The following is a 24,257-nucleotide window of genomic DNA, read 5'->3' as shown; positions in this document are numbered from 1 at the left end:
TCCCATTTTTCTATTGCTGTCATGTTATACAAATAATTTTTCCTAAAGTTAGAATCAGACCTCATACCATATTCAAACTCCAAGTGAATTAAAGCTTTAAATGATCTAAAACAATCAACTTATTAATAGAAAATACAGAATATCTCTATAAACTTGCAGTCAGGTATGTTTTCTTGAATAAGACAGAAAACTCAGAAGCAACAAAGGAAAGATAGACATGTGACTACATTAAAGTTTTATCTGTATTTTTTTTTCACTTTTAAATCAACAGGTATTGCTTTAAGAATTTTTTTTTTAAAAAGTCTTTGTTTTAGGAACTGTTGGCAGATATTAAGAATGCTATCGTTATTCCAAGGTCCTATGATACGACGTGTCGAGGACTCCATTAGCCACACAGGTACTGAGCTCTTAGAGTCACAAAACCAAACACAAGTGCCTTTTAATACTGCTGCCACCACCACTAGTACAAGCTATAACTGCAATTCTAAATTCCCAGCTTCTATTTCTTCTGTATCTTCTTCACCAGTTATTATCCTCTCCAGTGGCACATTTAAGGTGGTTTACCTAAATACAGAACCTTTCATTGGACCACTTTGTCCAAGCAGTCTCTCCCTATCCCATAAGTGAAGGTTATGAAAATAAGGCCTTGTACAAAAAAGCACATTTTGTTATATTATGCGTATCTGATACGGTAAAATAGATAACTCACCTAGATGGGGAAACAGATCAGTGTCCAACTGATGTTTCTGGGTACACAGTTTCATCAGTCTCTGCAGTCGACTTATACAGGAGAAGTGTGGAGAGAAGGCGGTGGCTTTCATAAGGACCCGGTCAGTCCTGGGGGGGTCCACGATGGGAGCCCTACTGGATGGCAGGAGGGGCAGAGGCCTCTTGTGGGACAACTGCCTCGCTTGTGCTATAGTGTGCGTGGTGGGGGCCACTCCCTGCATTGGTAGGCTGGTGTTCTGAGGTTGAGGTGACTTGCAGACTAAACCCTGCGGTGGCGGTGGAGGTTTTAAAGAAGTGGACAAAGGTGACAGGCGGGAGTGCGGCTGCGGAGGCTGCTGCTGAGAAGGTGCAGGAGGGGGACTAAAGTGCTCTTGTCGAACTTTTAAAATCTCTGTCTCTCTCTGGCACTGCCGATTCTGGGCCAACTTGCTCTGCAACTTCTTTCTCACAGTTGCCCCTTTCTTTAGGTCATCGTCTTCCTCGTTGAAAGCAAAGGGGTCTTCCAACTCGGTTTCCAGGTAGTGGAGAGGGACCCTTGCCCCCGGTGGAGAGAGGGACATTCCATCCAGTCCATTGGGCATCTTCAAGGCCAGCGTGGGCACCGTCAGGCTAAAGGCCATGGTATCCATCTGGTGCCTGACCTTCACCTCATCTATAGGATCATTCTTTTTCTTCCTCTCTTTTTTCGGGATAAAGCCAAGTACCTGCAAGTGGCTGTTGCAGTACCTTAAAAATACACACGTGGGTAAATGTTCAGGATACATATTAAGAAAAGTACAATATAAAACTACACATCATAAAATGTAAATCCTAATATGTTAAAAATGCAAAACTAAAATAACTCTTTGGTATTCGTGGATTTAATATATGCAACTTTCACTACTTTCAAGCAACCCTCAGTCTGTGCAATTTTGCTAAAGCAAATATATGAATTGCACATGTGAAGAGGCTGCCAGACAGAAGCAAGTCATTCAAATAGTGAGAGGCCCTGGATAACCACCCAGCTATTGCTTCTTAACATCGCTTTGTTATTCTCTATTCATAGCATACAAAGTAACACAAGAGTCTAAAGGATCACTGAAAATTCTCTTATGGAGGAAGAAAAAAATATGTTCCAATGTCATTCAAGTATCTGGAGATTCACAAAGATCTTATGGCATGACCCTTAAGATGTCAGGTGTCTACTGTGTTACACACACACATACACATACGCACGCACACAGAGAGAGAGAGAGAGACAGAGACAGAGAAAATACAACAAAATAGAATAAAAGAAAATAGAATAATAAAACTAGTTGGTGTGATTATAGATTAAATGAGTTCCTCAATAGCCACCTACACTAGGTACCAAGATGATGCCCTTTATACAGATGAGGAAACTAACTTTTATAGAAATTAAATAACTTGCCCCAAACCATCCATATGGAAAGTGACAGAGTTGAGATTTGAACTAAAAATCAAAGCTCATGAAGACTCTATTAATAAGTCTTCAACAATGAGCAGGTTACTTTTGTAATGTAAATGCTATTTAAAAAAAACTGTGAAAGGATAGATAGAATCCTTCTGCACAATGAGAAAGTAGAATGCATGTTACTCCAATAAACCACACTGAAAACTTATGGAGGCTTTTAACCAGTAGAAAAGTAGTGTTTTCCAAACTGGTATTCCTCATGCAGTTCCACAGTATGCCATAAAAACAGCATTCCATGCTTAAATAAATTTGGAAAACACTAGCTTAAACAGAATTAGACAACAATTTCGCCATTTGTTTCTGCAGAACAACCTCTCAAAGCATTTTGTATGATAATGTGCATTTTGCTCCAAGGGGGAAAATGGAACCATATGGCAGTGTTTCCCAAGTTTATTTGAAAATGGCACATATTTTTACTGCAGCCTACCTGGGACATCTCCATAGAACAGTTTTGGGGGAAAAGGCAATAAAGTAAATAATGTCAATCCCCAAACTCATTGGGCGGCATCAAAAAATAGTTTAAATAATTATTAAAAACAGATTCACCAAATAAACAGAACACATGGTTGTGTTGGTTTGTCTTGGAAATAAATCTATCAGAGGCACACTTAAATTTTAAATAGGATTATTTAAAATTGGGACAGGAGAGCTAAGTCCCACATACACCTTAAACAGAACAGATTCATAAAGCTGTTGCCAATGAGAAAAAGGGTTTCAGGGGTAACTGAATTAAGCTTCCCAATAAAGAGTAAATGGCTTTTTGTTGTTTTCAACTCATTTTCTTTTTTTTTTTTTTTTTTTTTCAGTGTTGGGGGTAGGGGTAACTAGGTTTATTTATTTCTTTTATTCTTATTTTTAGAGGAGGTACTGGGGATTGAACTCTGGATCCTGTGCATGCGAAGCATGTGCTCTACCACTTGAGCTGTACCCTCACCCCTTCAACTCATTTTCAAATTAACAAAAGGATTAGTATTTTTAGTGGGGAGAAATGTGATGGGTTTTTTTTAATTCAGAAGCTGAACTTTTCTGCTCATTGCCACGGGCAGCCGGAACTAGTGACGAGGCCCCTGCGCGCTACGGTGCACAATACAGCAGAGGCTAGTCTGCACTTGGTCCTCCTTCAACCCCACCCTCTTCTCTTACTCCAGCCACTCTGGCAGCACTATGGCAACATTTAGCCCGAACTCCTAAAAATCTTGCCTCTTCTGAAAGGGAAAATTCTTCGTAACTAGAATTAGAACAGCTTTCTTAGTTATGAACAGCATTTAAAGTAAGTATGCTAATATGAATTTCTAGTCTAAAAGAATTCAGGGAACTGACTTCTATGGGTTCTTTTGGGAGGATGAAAATATAAAATTAGACTGTGGGGATAGCTGCACACTCCTGTGAATATACTAAAAAATACTGAATTGTATACTTCACATGGGTGACTTGTATGGTATGTGAATTATATCTTAATTAAGCAGTTTTAGAATAAATATAGGAAACAAAATTTCTGGGTAAATACTACTAAATAAATAAATATGTAAAATTATAGCAACTTTAAGTTTAAAATATTATATAAAATAACCAACTTAATATAACCACTTATCTCTGAGATACCAAGGCTATAGTAATGAACCTTCACTTCCCACTGTACAAGTATATTAAAAAATGGACTTTACTCTTTAATTACACCAGTACTTTAATTGAATATAACACTGTACTATCAAAAAGATGGAATCCCGTAAGTTAGCACTTAAAATACACACCAGATAAATAACACACCAGATATTATTAAGAAGCTGCCTCTAGCTGACCACCAAATAGATAATCTTGTCAATTAAAAGCCCTTGGGAATTTGTTTTCTAAAATAATACATAAAACCATTTCAAATCCCTAAGTATCCAAAAGGGGGAAGGGTATAGCTCAAAGTGGTAGAGCACATGCTTAGTATGCATGAACGAGGCCCTAGGTTCAATTCCCAGTACCTCCTCCAAAAAAAAAAAAAGAAAAAAAAGTAAACAAATCCCTAAGTATCCAAGGAGTAACTGCCTTAATAATGATGAAAGCTTATTTTTAAAAGAATATTCATCTTTTCTACATTATGTACTATAGTATAGTTGTAACTATTACATTTATGTACAGGCTTAAACAAAGTATTACATGAATTCAACCTGGATTTCTTGAGGTAGTATAAGAATACTACCTTCTATTAATGTCTACTTTAATCTGTTTTCAAACAACTCTATAAATAATAAAAATATTAATGCCACTTTCATTCATACAGTCTTAGACCAATTTTGAAAAAAATATGTAACTTAGTACTGATTAAGCATAGCTTCTCTTGACATAGCAACACAAAAGTCATTTCCCTTGTAAAGGTAAAAACATATGCTTCAGAGAATTAGGATTTTGGAGAAATTCAGAGTGACTCTCACTTTACTTCCTGCTGTTAGCTATTAAGATAATACCTGCTTCAGCTACAATTAAAAAAATCCAAGGTTGTAATTACAACTGTGAATAAACTGAATTTAAGACAAAACTGTAGCGATGCGATTATAATGGATCTTGAAGTGCAAAATTAATCCAAGTTCCATCCATTCTTCAAGTTAAAAAAGGGCAGGGGAAAGAAATTATTTTCAGTCAGCTAAAACCAACTGGACAGACATGCTTAGCCTAATACAGTGGTCCTTTTCTCACCTGAGATTAAAATTTTATTCCCTTCCTCACTAAGCAGCTGTTTCTAACTTTCAGGTATTGTAATTTGAGGCCTTAAGTACTCATTAGACATTCTAAGAGAGTATTCCCAAATCACCACATTATGCTATACTCATTTTGGTGGGATATTTATCAGCACAAATTATTTATTTTATCCTAAAAGTGTAAAAATTGCTCACCATGACATACAAAATATACGATTTCTTTTTAATTAATTTATGCAGGTGACATATGCTTATGTACAGGAAAAAATAAAGGCTGTATATGTATTTTTTAAAGATAGAAATAAAAAGTTGAAACCTTCTACCTAAGTATTTGAAAGGTTTTGGAAAACAAGCATGCATTTCTCTAATATCCTACAATGATCAACATGGTTTCTGGAGAACTGACAAAAAAGAGAGCTTTTATGTGAAATACAGTGTCAATTTTCCTAAGAATATGCAAGACGATCAGCAGAAGACTCCTTTTAAAACACCTCCACATTTTATTTTTTTAATTCAGCAAAGTATAAATTCTTAATTCTAGTCATAAAGCCTACCTTACTATGAAAATATAGTTTCTAAATTATAGTAAACATAGTCTATATGGAACGCTTTTTAACCAAAAGAGTAAGTCTGAGAGGAAGGAAATCTTCCGAATGATTTAAGTAATTATTCTTTTGAATAATTCTTTTTCAATGAGTACATATCATTTGCTACCTTTCAAGCACAGATTTAAAAATTCCAAAATTACTATCACTAATTATAACAGTTTCTATAATTTCTCTCATTTAGGCAGGTGACAAAACTAAGTAGAGAAGTCAGAAAATACTTTTTAAGGCTGCAAACCAAACATATCAGCACTAAGGCTTCAAGGAAAAAATATTTTTTAACTAATCCTAGAAAGTTTACTAAATCAAAAAAAAAAAAAAAGAAAGAAAGAAAGAAAGAAAGAAAGAAAACACTTAAATGTATTTTTCTGATAATTCCCCAAAGTTACTACTCCATTTTTAAAAACTGCCATCTCTCCTCTTTAGAAGCATTCCAACGTTTACTTTAGATTACCCCCAAAACTCAACATTTAAATTCAGCATATCCCAAAAAACCCAAACCCCAGAACCAAACCAAAACAAACAAAAAAAGCCTTTCTGGCCTACTAATTACAATTAAATCAAAGACTGATCCCCACCCATAGTCGGTTCTCACCTGCGGTCCTCGGATTTGGGGATGGGGTTGGTGCAGCGCTGGCTGTTATACTTGGCCACATATTCACATTGCTTGAAGGGGGCAGTCTTGTCCTCCAGAACGTGTCTGATACAGAAAGCGTAGCCGTTGAGTCGCCGCTGCTTGCACAGTTTGGGGCTATATGAGCACAAGGGCTTATTGTCAACCTCAGAGAAGTGTATATGTTTCCCTTCATACATCACGTGACTCTATTCCTTGTGAACATCAGCTAAAAGACCACCACAAAAAAAAAAAAGAAACCCAAATGATAAATCAGAGAGTATAAGGCAGATTTAAGTTGAGAATTTCACTGAGGGACTTCTGGCCCCACAGCCATACCTGATTTTAAATCTTCTGCACCATAGCAATGTTAAGAGAACCCCAAGGATACCACAGTTTGGAATGCTGCAGAATCAAGATGAAGCAGATTGTCTACAAAAATATCAAAAGGCCTAGTTAACAAAAGAAATAAGCAAAGCTTGATCACCTGGAAAGTAAAATACCACCCTTCCTAATGGGATAGATTCTTCAACATCCCAATACTGAATTCAAATAATGGGAGACATAAAATAATAAGTTAACTTACCACTCCAAATTGAACTAAGTAATTTTTACTCTGGTTAAGTTTTGTAAATACCTCAAAGTAGCATAGTTCTTCCACCAAACAAACGTCTTCAGGTGGCCTATCTTTTTTTTTCATCACTGATGGTTGCATGCTATACCTATTTTCAGAACTCAAATCTCTTCAAAATACCAATGGCATGAGCTCTATAGACTCAAAACTTCCCTCAGAAATTCTACATTTTTTCTGATGTGCTGGCAAAATATTTGGCAATTTGTAACAAACGTTTCTATGAAATACAAAAGAACAAATTCATGTTAAAAAAAATAAGTCATTTTCCTCTAATATTCCCCCACGCCTATCCCATCCAGACTATAAACTTCTTGAGCCCAAAGACTAGTCACCACATTTCCACCATTCAGTTCAGTGCTCTGTACCACACTGTGCTCCCAGTTACACCAAGTAGCACAATAATCATGGCTTATGGGTCTTTGGAGGTTTAATAAGAAAATGAAAGAAATCACACAATACTCACTACCTCTCTATACACAAAAGATCCAGCAGTAACATTTATGTACTATAACACCATACAGTCTACAATGAAACTGATACAACTAATCTGTCAAGTCAGGATCCCAGGTAACCTCTATGGTCTCACCGACTTTCCCCACAATCCAAAAATCACCCAGACAGCTGATGAATAGCTTAGATATCAGCTACAGAGAAACTCAAGAAACATTCTCTTCTTCACAAAACCAATTATGAAATTCTTACACCAGTGAATGACAAGATACATAAACCCCTAAGGAGTCAGAAGGTATGTTTGCTCAAGCCCTCTACCTGCCAAGGTAATTAGTGCTACCTTGAACAAATCATTTAACCTCAGTTTTCTCATCTGTAAAATAGGGATAATATTACTAGCTATGTTATCAGGTGGCTCTAAGGATCAAATGATACAAAGCATGCAACACACTAAGTCTCATGCCTAAGAATATGTTAAGCACAGAACAAATTGAAGTTATTACTCATAAATGTCAATTCTTTTTATTACTACATTCTACCTGCTAATGATAAAGGTAGAGAATTTGTATTACCCTTGAGAAGCATTTCACTTACCCTAGTAGAAAGAAAAAAAAACCATCTAAAATATATTAACTTGGTTAATAAAAAATCACATTGATTATTGAGTAAACCTAATGATATGTCAATATAAAACAAAAATAAGAGCTTTCCCTTTTCACTTTATTAGGAGGTAAGGAAAAAAAGTTGGACTAGAAATTTAAATTTAGCAACCCTGAAGATCTGAATTTTCAGGACAGGAAATTATTTCAAAGCAAACCCATGCTGTTTCATTTTTCACTTTCTCTTTGGCCTGCTCATCCACCTAGCAAACATAAATCTTTCTTGAATTAGTTCAAGTAAATCTATATGAACTTTAGGAAATAAATAGGCTGGATATAAGTAAGTGAAAAAGTAATTTACATAATCAATTTGATTGTCATTATGAAAAAGTAGCCTATATATCTCTATGTATGAAAATATTTTATAAATCACATGAAGGGTAATGTTCACTTTTTACTCTGACATAGTCCTAGGTGGCATCATATCTGTCAAGACTGTTGATTTTCCCTTTCTTTCCAACTTTTATGCATTTTTCCTATTTGAATTGGCTAGAACTGCTGGAACAATATTAATGGCAACCACTGTTAGTCCTAACTTTAAATGAGAACTGCTTTGAGTCGATGGCAGAAATAATGCTGACTTCTGTGTTATGTTACGGAAGTATGAAGTAATTCTCATTTTATTGAGTTGTTCCTTTTTTCAAAAAACTCAGAACTGATGGTTCATTTTACCAAATTCTTTTTCAGCTTTTAGGGAAATGATCATTTTTCTCTTTAGTACTTTTTAAAATATGCACTAGAATATTTAATATTTGGTATTCCCTGATACTGTACTCTTCTTACATTCCTGGGATGAAAGAACTTGGTCATCGTGTATAATGCTTTTAATGTGTGGCTGAGTTACACTTGCTAATATTTAGGATTTTTGTATTTGAGAATGTCCAAAGTTTTGTGTGTGTGTGCTTTGTCAGAATTGGGTGTTAATATTTCAAAAAATAGGGGGGAGGGTATAGCTCAGTGGTAGAGCGTGTGCCTCGCATGCATGAGGTCCTGGGTTCAATCCCCACATACCTCCCTCAAAAAAGTATGAATAAATAAATAAACCTAATTACCTCCTCCCACCAAAAAATTTTTTTTCAAAAAATAATTTAGAAAATCTTTGTCTTTTCCTATTTTCATGAACAAGTTAAAAAGCACTGTAGTTAATAATGTTCCTTAGAAGGTTGTCTGTGCCTACTACTGTTTTTTTGTGCAAAATAGGTTTTCTAATTTATCTACGTAGAATTGAGCAATGTGACCTTACATTTAATTTCCTAAACGTCTGTGATTCATTCTCATATTCTGTGTATGTCCACACATATATGTGATATTTGAGTTTTTTTCCCTTTGGGCTCAACAAGAGTTTATTTGTTAAATATTTTTGCCAACATCCTCCAACAAACAAACAAAAAAAACAAAATCTCTTGGATTTGTTAGCACCTCCATGTATGTTTTCTAACATTATTTTTTGCTTTCTGCTTTGTTTCCATTTATTTTACCTTTTTTAACTTCTTGGGCTGAATTCTTTTATTTTCACTCTTTTCTTGCTTAGTAATTTGTTTAGACCTGTGAATTTTCCTGAGTACTGTTTTAATCGGATCCAATAGGTACTAACAGCATTCTGATTTTCAGTACTTTCTAGCTGATCTGGGTTTATCCTTTGACCAAGGAGTTACTTAACTTTTTCCGATGGTAGAGTTTTATGCTTCCCTTTGTTTTAGTTCTAGTTAAGATTAAGGAGCATGGACTGGTGTCTGTGTGAGTCCCTGGGGCCAGCAAAGGGACCAGGTTTCCAGAGCCCTGAAGACAAGGGTAACACCCCAAAATATGGACTCATTTTCCACTCCACCTTCACTGGCCAAGCAGCTACCAAGGACAAAGACCACATCTCCAGATACATAGCAAACAAATGCAGTATTGCCTCACCAATGATTACATATCTGAGATGCCTATGAGAGTATCTGGGAAGAAGCTTCAAGGACAAGTTGAGGAGCGGCTATTCTATGAGACTGGGGAAATTCCACGAAAGAACCTAGATGAAGCAGGCAATGGTTCAGGCAGAGGAAGCGGCTGCTAAAATTAGTAGGAAGCTGGAGAAACTGCCCTCACCTCCTGAGAAAACGGAGCGGTGTGGATGGAGCAGGGGCGTGTGGAAGGAGAAAGGTGCTGAGAACTTGCCGCATGGAGCACACACCCGCTCTCCGGGCAAGCATGTTCTGTCCTCGGCAGCCTCCTGGGAGAGTCAGACCCCAAAAGAAGAAAAAACAAGAGCCCCAGGATGCTCCTCAGGAGAATGGAATGGAAGGCCCATCTGTCTGTCACCAACCCCAAGAAAAAGAAATCTTTTTCCAAGGAGAAGCTGGTCGGTAATGATCTTGAAGAGACAGCTAGCAATGGAAGACTTCCCAAGAGGAAGAAATCTTTCCCCAAAGAGGAACAGTTAGTGACCCTGAGGAGGCAGGAAACAAGAGTGTTCCCAAGAAAAAGAGGAAATCCTCTTCCAAGGAGGAGTGGACCATTTAGCAGTGGACCTTTAGAGTCTGCTGGCAAGAGTAGCAGCTGGAAGAAAAAGTTTCAAAAGCTACCCTAGGAAGATTAGAATGGACATTTCCCAGGTGGGGCATAACCTAAGAGCTATTTCTCAACCCATCCTCTACATACTATAAAATACAAATTCACAAGGGAAAAAAAGAAAAGGAGCATGATCTGCATATATCTCTGCTTTTTGGATTTGACTATGATTTTCTTTGGGGCCTAACAGGTATTCCTGAAAAGAAGTATTCATCGTTTCCAGGATATGCTGTTTGTTATACCATGCATCATGCTATTAAGTGTCCGCTGTGTTATTACTTATTTTGCCTCCATGCTCGCTCTACCAAGGGCTGGAAGAGATGAATCAGAATCTCCTACTATAACCTGATTTGTTTCTCCTTGTACTTATTTTATAAATTTTAAAGTTGTATTATTTGATGTATGAGATTCATGACCACTAGACTGTCACACTTTATCATTAGGAAATGCAATTCAATTGATGCTTTTTGTCTTGAATTCAACCTTGTCTGACACTCATATCTGGATTCCCACTTTTCGAATTTGAATTTGCCAGTTTGATCTTTGCCCATCCTTTTACTCTCAAGTTTTCTGAGGCACTGTTTTAGATCACAGGTCAGCGAACTCTGGCTTACAGGACAAATCTGACCCACTGCCTGTTTTTGTAAATTAAGTTTTACTGGAACACTGTCTTGTTCATTCATTTACATGTTGCCTATGGCTGCTTTCATGCTGTAACAGTAAAACTAAGTAGTTGAGACAGAGATTGTAATGGAGACAAAGTCTAAAATATTTACTAAAAAATTATTTGCTGGCCCCTTTTTAGATGCATCTCTTAAGGGGTTTGACTTTTTTGCTCCAATCTGAGTCATTTTCTTTTAATAAATGAGTTCACCCAAGTTCACATGGCCTTCGCTCTTTAACATTCGTTGTTAAGCTACAAATAAGAGGAAATGTAATACATAGAGTCCATATGATCTTAATCAAATGTCTCATAGACCCTAATATTTAAATACTATCCCATTGTCTAAACCATGAAGAAGAGGAATACCTAAAATCTACCTTTAATCCATGATGAATATCACTTAAAAAAATTCCTAGCTAGAGTAAATTTATCACAGTTATAGAAGATACTATCTTCTGCTGTGGAAATAGCTTGCTTAGAATTAGAATACAAACAGATCTGTGCTCCTTAAAGAAGAGAATTAAGGTAATTAAGCACTTTTGAGCAGCACTAGATAGAATATACACCCTTATTAAATATTATCAAAAAAGCAAAAATAACTATTACTGAGAATAGATTCACAGAAAGAATATTTTCACAGCAAACATCTATATACTGGAATTCAAGAATAAGAAATACGGGTAGGTGTAAACTCTTTAAAAAAAAAAATCCTCCTGGGTATTATATGCTGCGTTTAATTGAAAAATAAAACAATTTCTTTTCATAGTTTCTTTCTTCTTGCAAATACAGAGGAATAAGACATTACCAGGGAGAAAAGTAAAGAAGATAAGCTTTTAACAAAGGCAACCTACGGCCTGCCTTTTCAGCCTTCCAACAGCAACCATAAACCAATTTGCAAAAATATGAACATTATTCTCTTTGGGACTGCCGCTGTATCACCTCCATGTGGAACCTCAGTATGTCATTACTGTTCTTTTGAGTCTCCTGTTTCAGAAGCTTGTTCATTTCACTGCCACAGCATTTTCCCCTAATTGCTATCAGTAATTTTATATTCTACCCACTTTTAAGAGAGTAGACCTACAACATACCTTACAATTTTTTCTAATCCAACATGAACCTAAACTCTTAGAATATTAGTTTTCAAGTATATTTAATACAAATGAAAGAATATTTACTTTTCTCAGATAAAGTCTTAAAAAGTATGTCCCCCCATTTTAAGTTTTTGAAATAAGTTTTAATCCAACTTCATGGAATGCAAACAGATGTGATACTAAACAGATAAGCACACTGATTCAAAAAAAACCAATAGCCCACATATCAATGTGAAAAGTAGTAAAATTAGACTCAGGAATGATAAAAATCTATCAATTGGTGTGATTCAAAGAGAAAGATCACCGAGAAAAACTGCCTATCACTCAAAAATATTAATAATATTCAGCATAAAGTTCAAACTAGAATATTTTAAAATAAATCAAATAAATGCTTACCGAATGTCTATTATGTGCCAAATACTGTGCTCAAACAGCATTGTACAAAGAAGTTTGCATTATGAATTTTAATTAAAATTGCCTTTATGCTAGCTGAATTCCTTACCTGATTTATTAGAAATGTAAGAATAGTTTATGCCACAGTTGAGAGCACTCGTGAGTTTCAGTGGGTATCAGAGATGGTGCTCAAATCTGGTTTTGCTAATTACTAGGTGTATAACCTTGGGCAAGTTATTTAGATTTCAGCTTTCTTATTTGTAAAGAGGGGATTATAATAGTACGGACCTCACTGAGTCACTGAGGAGAATTAAATTAGGTATTTCATGTGCATGGTACCCAGCACACAGTAATCACTTAACGTTAACTACTATTAGAAGCAGTAAGTAGTAGTTTATTGGTATTATCACTTTAATCAAAGATCTGCTGGGCTGAAATGCAGTCTCGAGCTGCCGGCAGTTTTCTGAATGGTACAATGGAATTCTCCACTAAGTCAGATCCTCCCACCTTCTTGGGGCTAGGGTAACAGAACCACTGAGAACTGTTTTCTATAATCCATATTAAAAATATTTTCTACATTCTATAGAGCATCTATAAGCTGATGTTCTTGGGATGGAAAACACTAGCAGAATGAGCAGTCTTTGATTGGGTTACAGCACTTATTAGCTCCAGTTAATAATCCTTTACAACAAATGCTTTCCTATCCATGCCAAAGTCACTCTCAGCTGTTACAGAAACCCTATATTGCAAGACAAGAAGAAAAATTAAGTCGCAGCTATAGTCTCAAAGTTCTTCTGTTCTAAGAATCTGAAACTAATGGCCTCTTTGTTGCTAAATTCCAGGTACACCTCTTCATCCTTATCTTACTTGACCTCTCCACAGCATTTGACACTGCTGACCACTTTCTCTTTCCTGAAAAATCCCTTTTAGACTGCTCAGTCAGTGGCTTCCTTTCTCTTGGCCCCTACACTTAAATGTCAATGTCCCCCAAGATTCCCTTAATCTTATTTTATAGGGATGTAAGATGAAATGCCTAGATAGGCCGCAGGGGTAGGCCAGGGGCTGACTTTGGCAAACTGCTCGTCTAAAGACAGGGGACTCAAACAAGTTGTTGCCATTTAAAAAAAACCAAGGATCCAAGGCTTCCAGATCTTCCAATTTTTCATAAGAAGGTAAAAGTCCAAATTTTCCCACAAAATCTTTTCATATCAGCAGCTCACTGAAATTGTTAAGATACTAGATGTGTGACCCTGAGCATGTTATTGTACAGATTTGTTTCCTCTTCTCCGTAGTGGCACAGCCACACACAAACACACAAAAAGTGAGTGTCAAGATATTTTTACAGGCTTTCGTTTTAATATCTGTCCTACATCTATCCTAAGACCAGAGATTATTATCCTAGGTTTCAAGCCAAATGCATAAAATTGTGAATGTGCATAAATGCATTTAACTGGAGAAGGGTCCAGAAAGTTCATCAGATTCTCAGAAAGACTAAAAACCACTGACTTAGCCAAAACTTTCTACTTTCTACAACTTTAGATGCTATCTATAGGAGGATGGTTCCCAAATCTACACATCCGGTCAATCTATGCAGACCACTTTACCTCCGTAACCAGCCTCTCCACTGATTGCTCTCCACCTCCAATGCCACTGACACCCTATCAGTACAAACCTTCAATCTCTTCTCGGCAGCTGTCTCACTGGTCTAATTCCAGTCTTGCCCTCCTTTATTCCACTTTTCGTGCAATTCGAATCCTCTAAAATGCAAATAATTCATTTGGCCAAAGGCCTTCATAAATGTAAAAAGAAGCCTAACTCCTTAGTCTAAAAGACAAACTGCTCTACAACCTGGCCAGGCTGACCATACCCCCTCCCACTATTCATTCCTACTCCCCTCAACTCCTACAATTTGCAACACAGAATACTCCTTTGTCCTTAGGCATTAATTCATACTTGCAGGTCCCACCTCCTGGAATGCCTTCTGAACTCCTCCCATTCGCTTAGGGCAGATCTCCCCCTCTGAAAATCCTTACGGCTTGCCCCTAGGCCAGAATAAGGTTTCCTTCCACCAGGCTAATCTATCCCTTATCATTCCATGTTGCGAATGTAAGCTTTCTTCTTCTCCATTAGACTAAAAACTCCTCAAGGGCAGAGAGTGTCTTTTTAATTACGAGGCCCAGAGCTATCACTGACGAAGCTAATCTGTTAAATGAATGAAACAGCACCAGCAAATCCAGCCTCAGATAAACATCACACCCTCCCAAGGCGAGCTACCAAGGCCACAAACTCAGCCCTTCAAAGCCAAGCAACACACACCTGCAGGCAGGTAACTTCAAGAGCTTAAAAGAAGCCAGCAATAAACCCACCTTTTTGCCCAGTGGTGAACTTACCATTCCTTTACATTTGTCAACTCAGAGTTCAGAGGAGACTAGGTTAACATCAAGCTGCTGAAATTTTCTATGAATATACTGCTAATTTTTTACTGGCACAAAAATATTCATTTACCCCATGAAGGTAGTTATTATTTTGTATATGCACTCAAATACTTATTAGTAGTATTAATATATGCTGAGTCAAGCACTCATCCACATGGAAAAAATTCACATTGAGAATATTAAACATCTTTAAAGGAAAACATTATATAAAGGTCTCACATCAGGCACCACTCTAAAGACTTTATGTGCAATTCCTCATTTAATCATCACAGCAACCCTGGGAAGGAAATATTATCACCCCCTTTCACAGATGAGTAAACGAGACTTAATGTCCAAGTCAGATAGGTGGTATTCAAGGCCAATTTGACTCGAGAGCTCACGCTTTTAACCAATACAAAATTATACAACATTGTTAAATGGCAGATCCTAAGAATATGTGGCAAGCACACACAAGCACAAGATAGTGAAAGAAAACACAACAAAATGTTGACAATGGTTCTCTCTTGAATGAGACGATTATGAGCACCTATTACCTTCAGTCAGAAAAAAAACCAAATAAGAGAAATGGTATTTAGATGGTGCTAGCAGAGAAGTGAGGCGGGCTAGAAGAATTAATATTTAATGAGCATCTACTAAGGGCCAAGTACATGGGCTATCACATCTAATCTTTACATCAAAAGAGTTATTTCCACTTTATACAGAAAGAAGCCAAAGATTGAGGAACCCGCCCAGTGAAAGAACTGGGATCAGAACCCAAGGCCCAGTCCTCACGCGGCTAACTGCACGATACTCTGTTACAAATAAAATGTAGCCAAAAAGCTGTCTTAAAAACAAGTCACGTTCTGGGAAAGAATCAGAACCAAGTAGCCTGGCATCTTTAAGTAAAGAGGGAAAAAAAAGAGAGGCCTAAAGATTTTCACTTTATGCTGATCAAGAGTATCTCTGCAAGTATTTCAAAAAAGCCAGAAGCACTGTCTAAAATCAACCATTGTAAGCAGGGCTCTGGGGCAAATTCGCCCCTGATGGAAGTGGAAAGGAGACTCCACTGCCGTCTGTTTTGCAAAGCACAGAGTTGCATTAGCATAAATTAAATGGACTTAGATGGGATACCATTGTATACTCAGTGGAGTACCTGCTTTGTGGACAATTTGCTGCCTCCAACCCAGTCTCACCTATACAACCACTGTTTACAAGTTACCAGGTGTGTATTGGAGAGATGAGGTGCTACCTGTCTGAGAATATTACTAACTGTATTCAGATATAAATGACCTCTCATTATCCCTAACTACTGTTCCAAACCTGGATGGTGAGAGCTGTGAACCCTGGGGGAACATCTCAGGAAAGAATGAATGGATCAGCAATTTTTGAAATGACATGTTTAATTCTGGGTGCTCTGACTTCGAAATTTTTAAATCCACCTAAACTATAATTTCATTTCTCTAAAAATAGATCTAACATGATTTGCTGAGAAAAATAGTTGGAGTGGGGTATACAATTTCCGTAGACAATCTTTCAGAGGAAAGAAAACTTGATTACTTCAGACTTACACATGAAAATAAACATCTACTTTTAAAACTAAATACTTAATAGTGAAAAAGTGTATTACCTTAGCAATTTAAAATCAATTCAATATTTGCCCTGAAAGTCTTTTATTAGTTTCAAATATAATGTAACTTTTTAGATTATCAAAACTGCCATTCCTTCAGGAATAAAGTAGCCCATTGAGTGATTATATTAGGAAGGGTGGGGAAAAAGTACAAACTTTTGGGATTTGTACATATACAGTTTTTGAAAGCTTAGGAATGTGAAGCCAACAATATACCTTAAAATTATCAAATTATGAGGCAAAGAGATATTTTTTAACCTTAAAACCTTAAAGAGACTCAGACCAATTTCCTCCATCCAATATGCTCTAAAAATAAGGACAAGCTATAACAGAAGTAACAATTTTGGGTACACAAGTATATGAAAATGTCCCAATCAATAAGCAATTTCAATTAATCAATAAAGTTAAACAACCATTAAATGTAATTTGCACTTTTGTATGAAATCCATACAATCTCAAGTATCAAGCTTTTCTTAAGTAAAACACTCAATGGCTGGCTATCTGTCATTGTGGAGAAACAGAAGGAGTTTTTATTTTAGGCAGACAAAAGGAAAAGAAAGACACACTTAGTAAGAATCACAGAAGGAATCAATCTCACTTCCACGCCTAACAGAAGTCAGCACTGACCAAGTCAGGGGTTATCCCCATCCGTCTCCAAGTGCCAGCTTCTCACTTGTAGCAGTGCTCTGGGGTTAGAGTGGTCAGAATGTGGAACACCTCTGCCAGCGAAGTCCAGCCTGCTTTCAGGCAGGACAGACACATCTGCATGCAACCTCCCGCCCTAAGTCCACCAGAAAGAGCAGGGAAGAAAAGCACAAATGAAAGAGGGGAAATAACCTCCCCAACATGCCCAGGCGGGGGGCTGCTAGCGGGGGGCAGGGCACATTAACATTTCGACTTCCATACTAAAGAACGACCAGAAGGAGGTTAAGTGGAGCCACAGGAAACATCCCATCCCCGAAAACCAGGATATCTAGATTTGGAAATTTAACTTCTCGACTTTTTTAACTTTCAAAACTCATGGCACCAAAATACAGTTAAAACTGAATCCGTTTAAAAGGGGGGGGGGGGCGGGGGAGATACCCAAACCACACTGTGTCACCTATGTCCAATTCCCTGAGGGCTCTTCCACGGACCCTTCTGAGTTGTGGCAATACTTAGTTGCCTTAAAATCCCCATTTGACTATTCCAAGGGTCGAAAGTAAGAGTATCACCGAAATCCAAATAGCTACTATCAGAAAAAATAAACTACTGATCCTTAAACTGTAGACCTTGTTTCAGGAGCTGCCCTGCCCACCTCCACTCCCTCCTCCTCCTTAACGCTTCCCAGCAGGATCCGCTCTGACAACCAGGGTCTCCCCCTTGGGGCCTGTTTCCGTGTTTGTTTTCCCGGACGGTGACCAAATAGGACAGGAAACTCCTCCATCTGGGGGCTGCTCCAGAAATCCAGCCCCCTCTCACTGACAGTCTCCTCCCCGCTCCCTACATCTTTCCCTCTGCAGGGCTGTCCAGAAAAGGGGGCTCGAGACCCAAAGGAGTCCGGGATGAGGGGCGGGTGGGCGCTAAATCTGAAAGTAACACCCCCCGCTTTCCGAGGTGAGGGCTAAAAAAGCGATTAGGAAAGCCTGCCCCGTTGAAATACCACCTGAATCTACCTCCTCCCTTCCCACTGCAAAAAGCCCAGTCACTAACTAATAAGCTAAGACAAATCCCTGGAAAACTTTTCCAAATGAGAAGAGAGGGTCTTCTCTCCCGCCGGGGGGCTCCTGGGGACGGGGCTGGAGTTTGCAGCCCGGGAAGGGCTCGCCGGGGAGCGGGGTGGGGCGCGGGCGAGGGGTGCAGGGGCGGAGTACCTTCCACGGACAGGAACTGGCAAAGAGTTTCAAAATAGCCGAGTGCTCTCCCCCACGCCCTCGGGGGTCGCGAGTGCTAGGACCGGGGCTCCCCGAAAGGAGGCCAGTCCCCAATTCGGGCCTAAAAGGAAACTTTCCGGGCCGCGGCTGCACCTGACTCCTCACCGCCCCTCCACCCCACCCCACGCCCGCCAGGCCGCCCGCCCCGCCCCGGCCAGGCCGCCCGGAGCGCAGAGGAGGGGGAGAAATAAATTCAACTATTACCGGAATCGGGGGTGGGGGGCGTCGGCGGGAGACTCCGGGGAGGGGGCGGCTGGGCGCCCATTCCCCACTCCTAGGCCCTGCCGCCCCTGTCCCGGCCACCCGGGCCTGCCGCCCCTCGGGGAAGCCTCCCGGGGGCCCGCGCAGGATTCGGCCCAGCAGCGCCGCCGTCCCGCCTGGAGGCCCCGGGGGAGCCGAAGGGGCGCGAGGAGGCCTGGGGTGCGGGGGCAGGGCGCGGCCGCCGCGGGGCCCGCCGGCCCGAGGCCTAGCCGGGCACCCCCCCCCCCGCCCCACACCCCTACCCCGGCCCGCGCAGGCCGCGCCGCTCGCCCCACTCCGGCCCTGGCTGGACCCCCCGCCCGGCCGCCCACTGTCGCCGCCCGTGGGCGCCCCCCAGGTCCCCGGGTCCTCAGCCCCCGCCACCCCGGCGCCGGCCCCTCTCACCCTTTCATTCTCTGCCCGGGGCCTGGCGCGGGCCGGCGAATCCCCGGCCTCACGTAAGCGCGCTCGCCGCCCGCCCTGCCTGCGCGGCCCAGCCCGCCGCCCTACGGGAGCCCGGGGATGTGGGCCGGGCCTGGGGCCGCCTCTGCTTACCTTTCAGCTGCTTTTTTTTTTCTCCTTCCCCCCTTTTCCCTCGGCTGGGCTGACAGATCAGAGTGAGAGGCGCTGGCAATGGACTAGGAAGCTCGGCTGCCGCTGCTACTGCTCCCCCCTGGGCTCCGGCGAGAGCCTTTCCCTGTCAAGCAAGAGGGGTGAGGATCATATTTTTATTTTGGAAACTAAAAAGTGCTCCCAGGGTCGGTGATTATTAAGGGGAAATCCCTGAATATACTCTCCAGCCAAGAAGGCAGGGCTGCCGGGGCTGCACAAGAAGAGGCAGCAGCCTCCTACAGCACCACTACAGGCACTGCGAGGACATAACACCAGAGAGCAGCTCCTCTGCCCTCCGAAACGACAACTTTCCTACCATCTTGGAGGCAGAGGGAAGGGGGGCCGGGGGGAAAAGTGCACCCGCTCCCGATAAAGTACAAATTTCTACTTCTCATCTCTGGAAAAAAATCCACACCGGCCGTCTACACCGACGCCTGGGGGAAAAAGCGGGGAAGAAACTGGGGGTGCTTGAGCACCGTTTGCATTTGCACCAGGGGGAAAAATGTTTCTGCATCTTCTGATGAAAAGAAATCTTTGCAAGACACAGGTTTTCCGGTGATTATTGTTTTCTATTTTCTATTTAATTTTTCCATGTTAATGATAGTAGTAGTTTAATTTTTTTCATGCTAATAATGATTTTTCCCCCATTGCAGAGTTAAGTTCTGGGTCTGGTCAGTTTATAAATTTGGACTTCAAGAGACTTCATAGCCACTTTGTGTACTTATTTATACGTTTTTGTATGTAGAGATACTCGTATGGTTCCTTATATATAAAAATTTGTGTTATATACTCCCTCCAGACTGAGATTGCTGGAAGACAATTGTAAAGGGATGTCTTTTGTCTCCTTTTCTCAAAGCAATGTAAATAAAACCTATTGACTGTCCAGAAAGGCATGATACAGCTGTTTATTTTTCATAGTGCAAATTAAAGCAGAGATCACTGGGGGGTTTTAAATACAACTTAAGTATAACTGACCACGTTTCTAGAAATAATCCTAATGCTGTTATGGTCAGCCCATGAGGCAAGGTTACTGTAAAACTGGAAATAGCTTTTAAAGACAGCTTTAGATTTTGTTTAAGTAAGATTGCTTATTAAGAATTATATCCAGGCATTTAATGTTTTATTTATTTAGAGCCTTAAGGATTGGATCTTTGGTGCGTTACACAGGTCGCTGTCTGTCCACTCTCTGTGTCACAGAATTGAAAAATGTGTCTGTTTTTGTTAGAGTGGAAATATTCAGAACTTCCAATGTGCTGCCGAACTGTATAAATTACTTTTAGTATATTGCAGTGGATGTCATGAATTAATTTTTTTTAATGAGCAAAGCTTCCTAGGTAGATGGGATCAAAGTTACACCATGCTGAGGTAACACAGAGACCAGGGAGAGGAGGTTGGAGCCTGCTTGCAGCAATTCCCATAGAACTCTTACTGAAGGAGAATAAAGTGCAGATACTTTGCTATTTTTATGAAGGAAGAGAATACTAGAAAATGAACAAAAGGTCTTTTTGTATGTTCTCCAGAGAATGATGAATTGAATCTTTTTTTTTTTAATTGAAGTAAAGTCAGTTATGATGTGTCAATTTCTGGTGTACAGCATAATGATGAATTGAATCTTGTACTAAAAGTTATTTTCTGATGCAGGTTGGCTGACATAGTGGGAATGAATTGATAATATTAAGTGCCTTGAATCAGTAGGATATTTAATTTCTTTCACTTAAAATTTATTACAAAGCATTTAAAAATAACTGATGACTCATTTAAAAATGTTTATTTTTTGAGCTTCCAAATTGAGAAATTCCCATAATGTTAAAGTGAGTTCAGATAATGCATATAACAGACATTTATTATTTTCAGGCTGATCTCCATCTGTATCATCTAAATTTAAGGATAGTACCTGAATAGTCTTGGTTTTCTTTTGTGTTTTTTTTTCCCCTTACTCTTTGTAAAAAAATCTAAAGTAATTAAAGTAAAATTAACTGATTCTTATCATCTTGGAAGCCTCAGTTATGAAGTTGTGCTTCTATTTACAATTCTTTAAAAAAACGTTTGGAAATCTAGCTCTTTGATCATAACAAGGAAATCTGTTCCCTTAATGAAGAAATCTAATGGACTTGAAAAATGTGTTTTTGAACTTGTTCCTTATATGTAACATGACTTTAAAGATATGCTTTGAATTTTCAAGAAATTAAGATGTATTTGCTTCAAGCTGACTGCACCCATTTATGAATCCCTCTTGTGACCAACAGGCTTGTTTGCATGATGTCCATCTGGGGACAGGGAAATGGTGCATAATCTTAGCATTTTAATGTCTTTCTCTTAAGCTTGACTTGTACAGGGCTGTCATCTGTGATGTTTTTCCACCAGCTGAGCTAAATAGCTCAGACTTGGGGAATTAGAGCCCAAACAAGAAAAAAAAATCTGTATTTGCAATATTGGTGAATTTGATTGGTCATTGTTTATTTTGGTTGATAGTTGAACTCATTTCAAGTGTTGTCTCTAATTCCTAAAAACTACAGGTGCTAATAAAACTACTGACATAATTAATAACCCTGTTTTGCCCAATAAAATCCCCAGTACTCAAATTTGGCTAACATTGCGCACCTAACACATCTTGGGAACCTTGCTGGACACTTTTATGCATGTGCTCGCTCTAGTTTAATTCCCCTAAGGGCTCCAAAAAGTATTATTTTTCTTTCCTTTCTCCCTTCCTCCTCCTCCTTTCCCCTTCTTTCCCCTTTTAAATACAATTGGAATAATTGTCTTCACTTTCAAGGAGTGTAGACCTTCTTGGCCCTAAGGCTTTCCAGTAAGATTCCAAACCCTTTTGCTCTATAGTTTCCAAGGTGCCTACCATAGCTCTATAATCTGTATCTAGAAATGCTAAATTCCCGCTATTTACTCTTTTCCGAAATCAAACTTTGAGTTTGAGCGGTTGGAGCCCCCTTCATTCACTAGTAGCAACCAGTAGCTTTCATCCTCCTGAAGTCTAGTACCTGTCTATCCATTGTTTCGAGTAATGCAAAATATATATATATATATATATATCTCAATTGAAATGTACTGTTATTAAGAGAGATTTCCTTCCTGATCCTGAAAATGACGTTTTGTAGAACACTAACATAATTAGAAATGTTACCTATGGTTGTAAAATTATGGTATTTTCTAAAAGATCTAGTCAATGAATGACAGTCACCTGCAGCCATGAAAGCAGAAGTTTTACCTGTGTGATACTTCAAGCAGTAGTGTCTTTTATTTATTTTGTTATTAGGCTTTAATTTCACAAGTAGCTTGTTTGGCCTTTAGTTGAAATAGGACTTGCCTTAATATTTTTAACATTATTAGAAATTTTAATTGACTTGCCTTTTGGTATAAATGATTTTGATTTTGTAAAAATTAACCACCATATTATGAACACTATAGTGAAGTTACTAAGAAATTACCACCTATGTCCTTAAAAGAACTCATTCACAGATTGTGTGGATTTAAAGTGAAAGATTTATGCATATTTAATATATTAAATGTCTTTAAACAATGAAGCCATGCCTTTCCTAGCAAATGTTCACTGACAGAATCACCAAGTGTTTAAGAGCCCACTGACAGCAGACATGGTTATACAAATTTAGTGGGTTTTGGGGAGGAGGAGGAGGGGTGTGAATATAAACCTTCCTTAATCGTACAAATGATTTTTTCTGACATTTCTAGAGGCCAACTCTGAAGTCCCTACTAGTGTAAAAACTCCCAAGAAGGCGAAAAGAAGTGGGGTGTGTAAAACCCTGAAAGTTTTCAAAATCATGCTAATTATGATGGCTATAAATGTAAATTTTTTTCACTTTAAGCATTTCTGTTTTGGAAATACATACTGCACCCATTTACGAATCCCTCTTGTGACCAACAAGCTTGTTTGCATGATGTCTATCTGGGGATAGGGAAATGGTGCATAATCTTAGCATTTTAATGTCCTTAATTTGTTGGTAATATTTCTATCTAAAACAAAGATTTTGGTTTTTATTGTAGTTACCGTGCCCTGAAGAACATGTTTCTGAGACCAGCGTTGTATTGGAAAGATACCCACCTCATAGCTTTAGATTATTCAAATATGAAATTTCTATAATTAGATTCAATTATAGTCAAAACACACATGATCAGGTAATCCCCAAGTTCTAACACCTAACCCAGGGGCACTGAGACCTGGGAACCATTACCTGATGCCAAGCCAGAAACCAAGAAAGTGTTTGTTTCTTTTTTTAAATCCCATAAGGGATGAAAGAGATCCTCAGGGAACCAAGTGATCACTGGCAGCAGCAGGGCCAAGACAGTCCCTGGTGCCACTTCACTGCCTTCTCTTCTTGCTGCAGGCGGAGAATGACATCTCCTAAGCTATAAGCATTCTTGGGCCATTCTATTGATTCCTGACCTTAGACTAAGGAAAATAACTCACCAACTGAATTCGTGTTTTAAGTAATGATTAATAAAAACACCCCAAAGCAATATTAAGGATCGAATTTGGGTAGAAATATAAGTGATAGTCAACTTTTTCTGTAATTTGTAATGAGAAAACTATCCCAAAAGTGGCAGTTAGCTAAAAGATAGAAGAGAAATCCACAGTCCTCGGAGTAACAGGCAGAGATCAATACAAAGGTAGCAGCATTCATGTCTGCTGCATTCCTGGTTAAGCAACCTTTTGTAGACCCACTGGGAACCTAACCACTATTTCCATGGGGAAATAAATTCCAGGTTCCAAATAACTAATTTACGGTGATATTCGGGAACACAGCCCATTAATACGGTTAGACTTCCTGTACTGTAACATCTTTGCCATATGTTGGTTACAGGCTGCTGGAATTCAGTAGTAAGGGTGGGGTGGGGAAAGGGGAAAATCCTCTCATCCAATTAAAATAAGGAATAGCT

General features: G+C 39.1%; 1 protein-coding gene, 1 long non-coding RNA gene and 1 other non-coding gene across 9 annotated transcripts in view; 2 read left to right on the top strand and 1 right to left on the bottom strand.

Annotated features, from left to right (window-relative positions):
• Positions 1-19,397, bottom strand: part of INO80D (INO80 complex subunit D) — a 59,505-nt gene extending 40,108 nt beyond the window's left edge. Inside the window, exons 1-4 of one of the 7 annotated variants that reach the window (XM_064485058.1) lie at positions 19,293-19,397; positions 6,442-6,507; positions 6,085-6,331; positions 710-1,455 (exon numbers count right to left, since the gene is read on the bottom strand). In XM_064485058.1, coding sequence (XP_064341128.1) covers positions 710-1,455; positions 6,085-6,302 — 964 coding nt within the window. In that variant the 5' untranslated portion in view covers positions 6,303-6,331; positions 6,442-6,507; positions 19,293-19,397. Of the gene's footprint in view, positions 1-709; positions 1,456-6,084; positions 6,332-6,441; positions 6,535-17,211; positions 17,559-18,437; positions 18,550-19,142 lie in introns of those variants that run through there. The other 6 variants (XM_031451934.2, XM_031451935.2, XM_064485057.1 and 3 more) reach the window with 6 other exon arrangements.
• TRNAA-CGC (transfer RNA alanine (anticodon CGC)) lies at positions 8,788-8,861 on the top strand. The gene has a single exon. It is a non-coding gene; the product is annotated as a tRNA-Ala (tRNA).
• Positions 19,035-22,885, top strand: LOC135321150 (uncharacterized). Its single transcript, XR_010380650.1, has 2 exons — positions 19,035-19,195; positions 19,349-22,885. It is a non-coding gene; the product is annotated as an uncharacterized LOC135321150 (long non-coding RNA).
• Positions 22,886-24,257: the final 1,372 nt, after the last annotated feature.

The sequence above is a fragment of the Camelus dromedarius genome, chromosome 4, assembly GCF_036321535.1.
Source record: "Camelus dromedarius isolate mCamDro1 chromosome 4, mCamDro1.pat, whole genome shotgun sequence".
NCBI lineage: Eukaryota > Metazoa > Chordata > Mammalia > Artiodactyla > Camelidae > Camelus > Camelus dromedarius.
The sequence above is the reverse complement of the archived record's forward strand: the minus strand, read 5'-3'. Positions and strand labels throughout refer to the sequence as shown.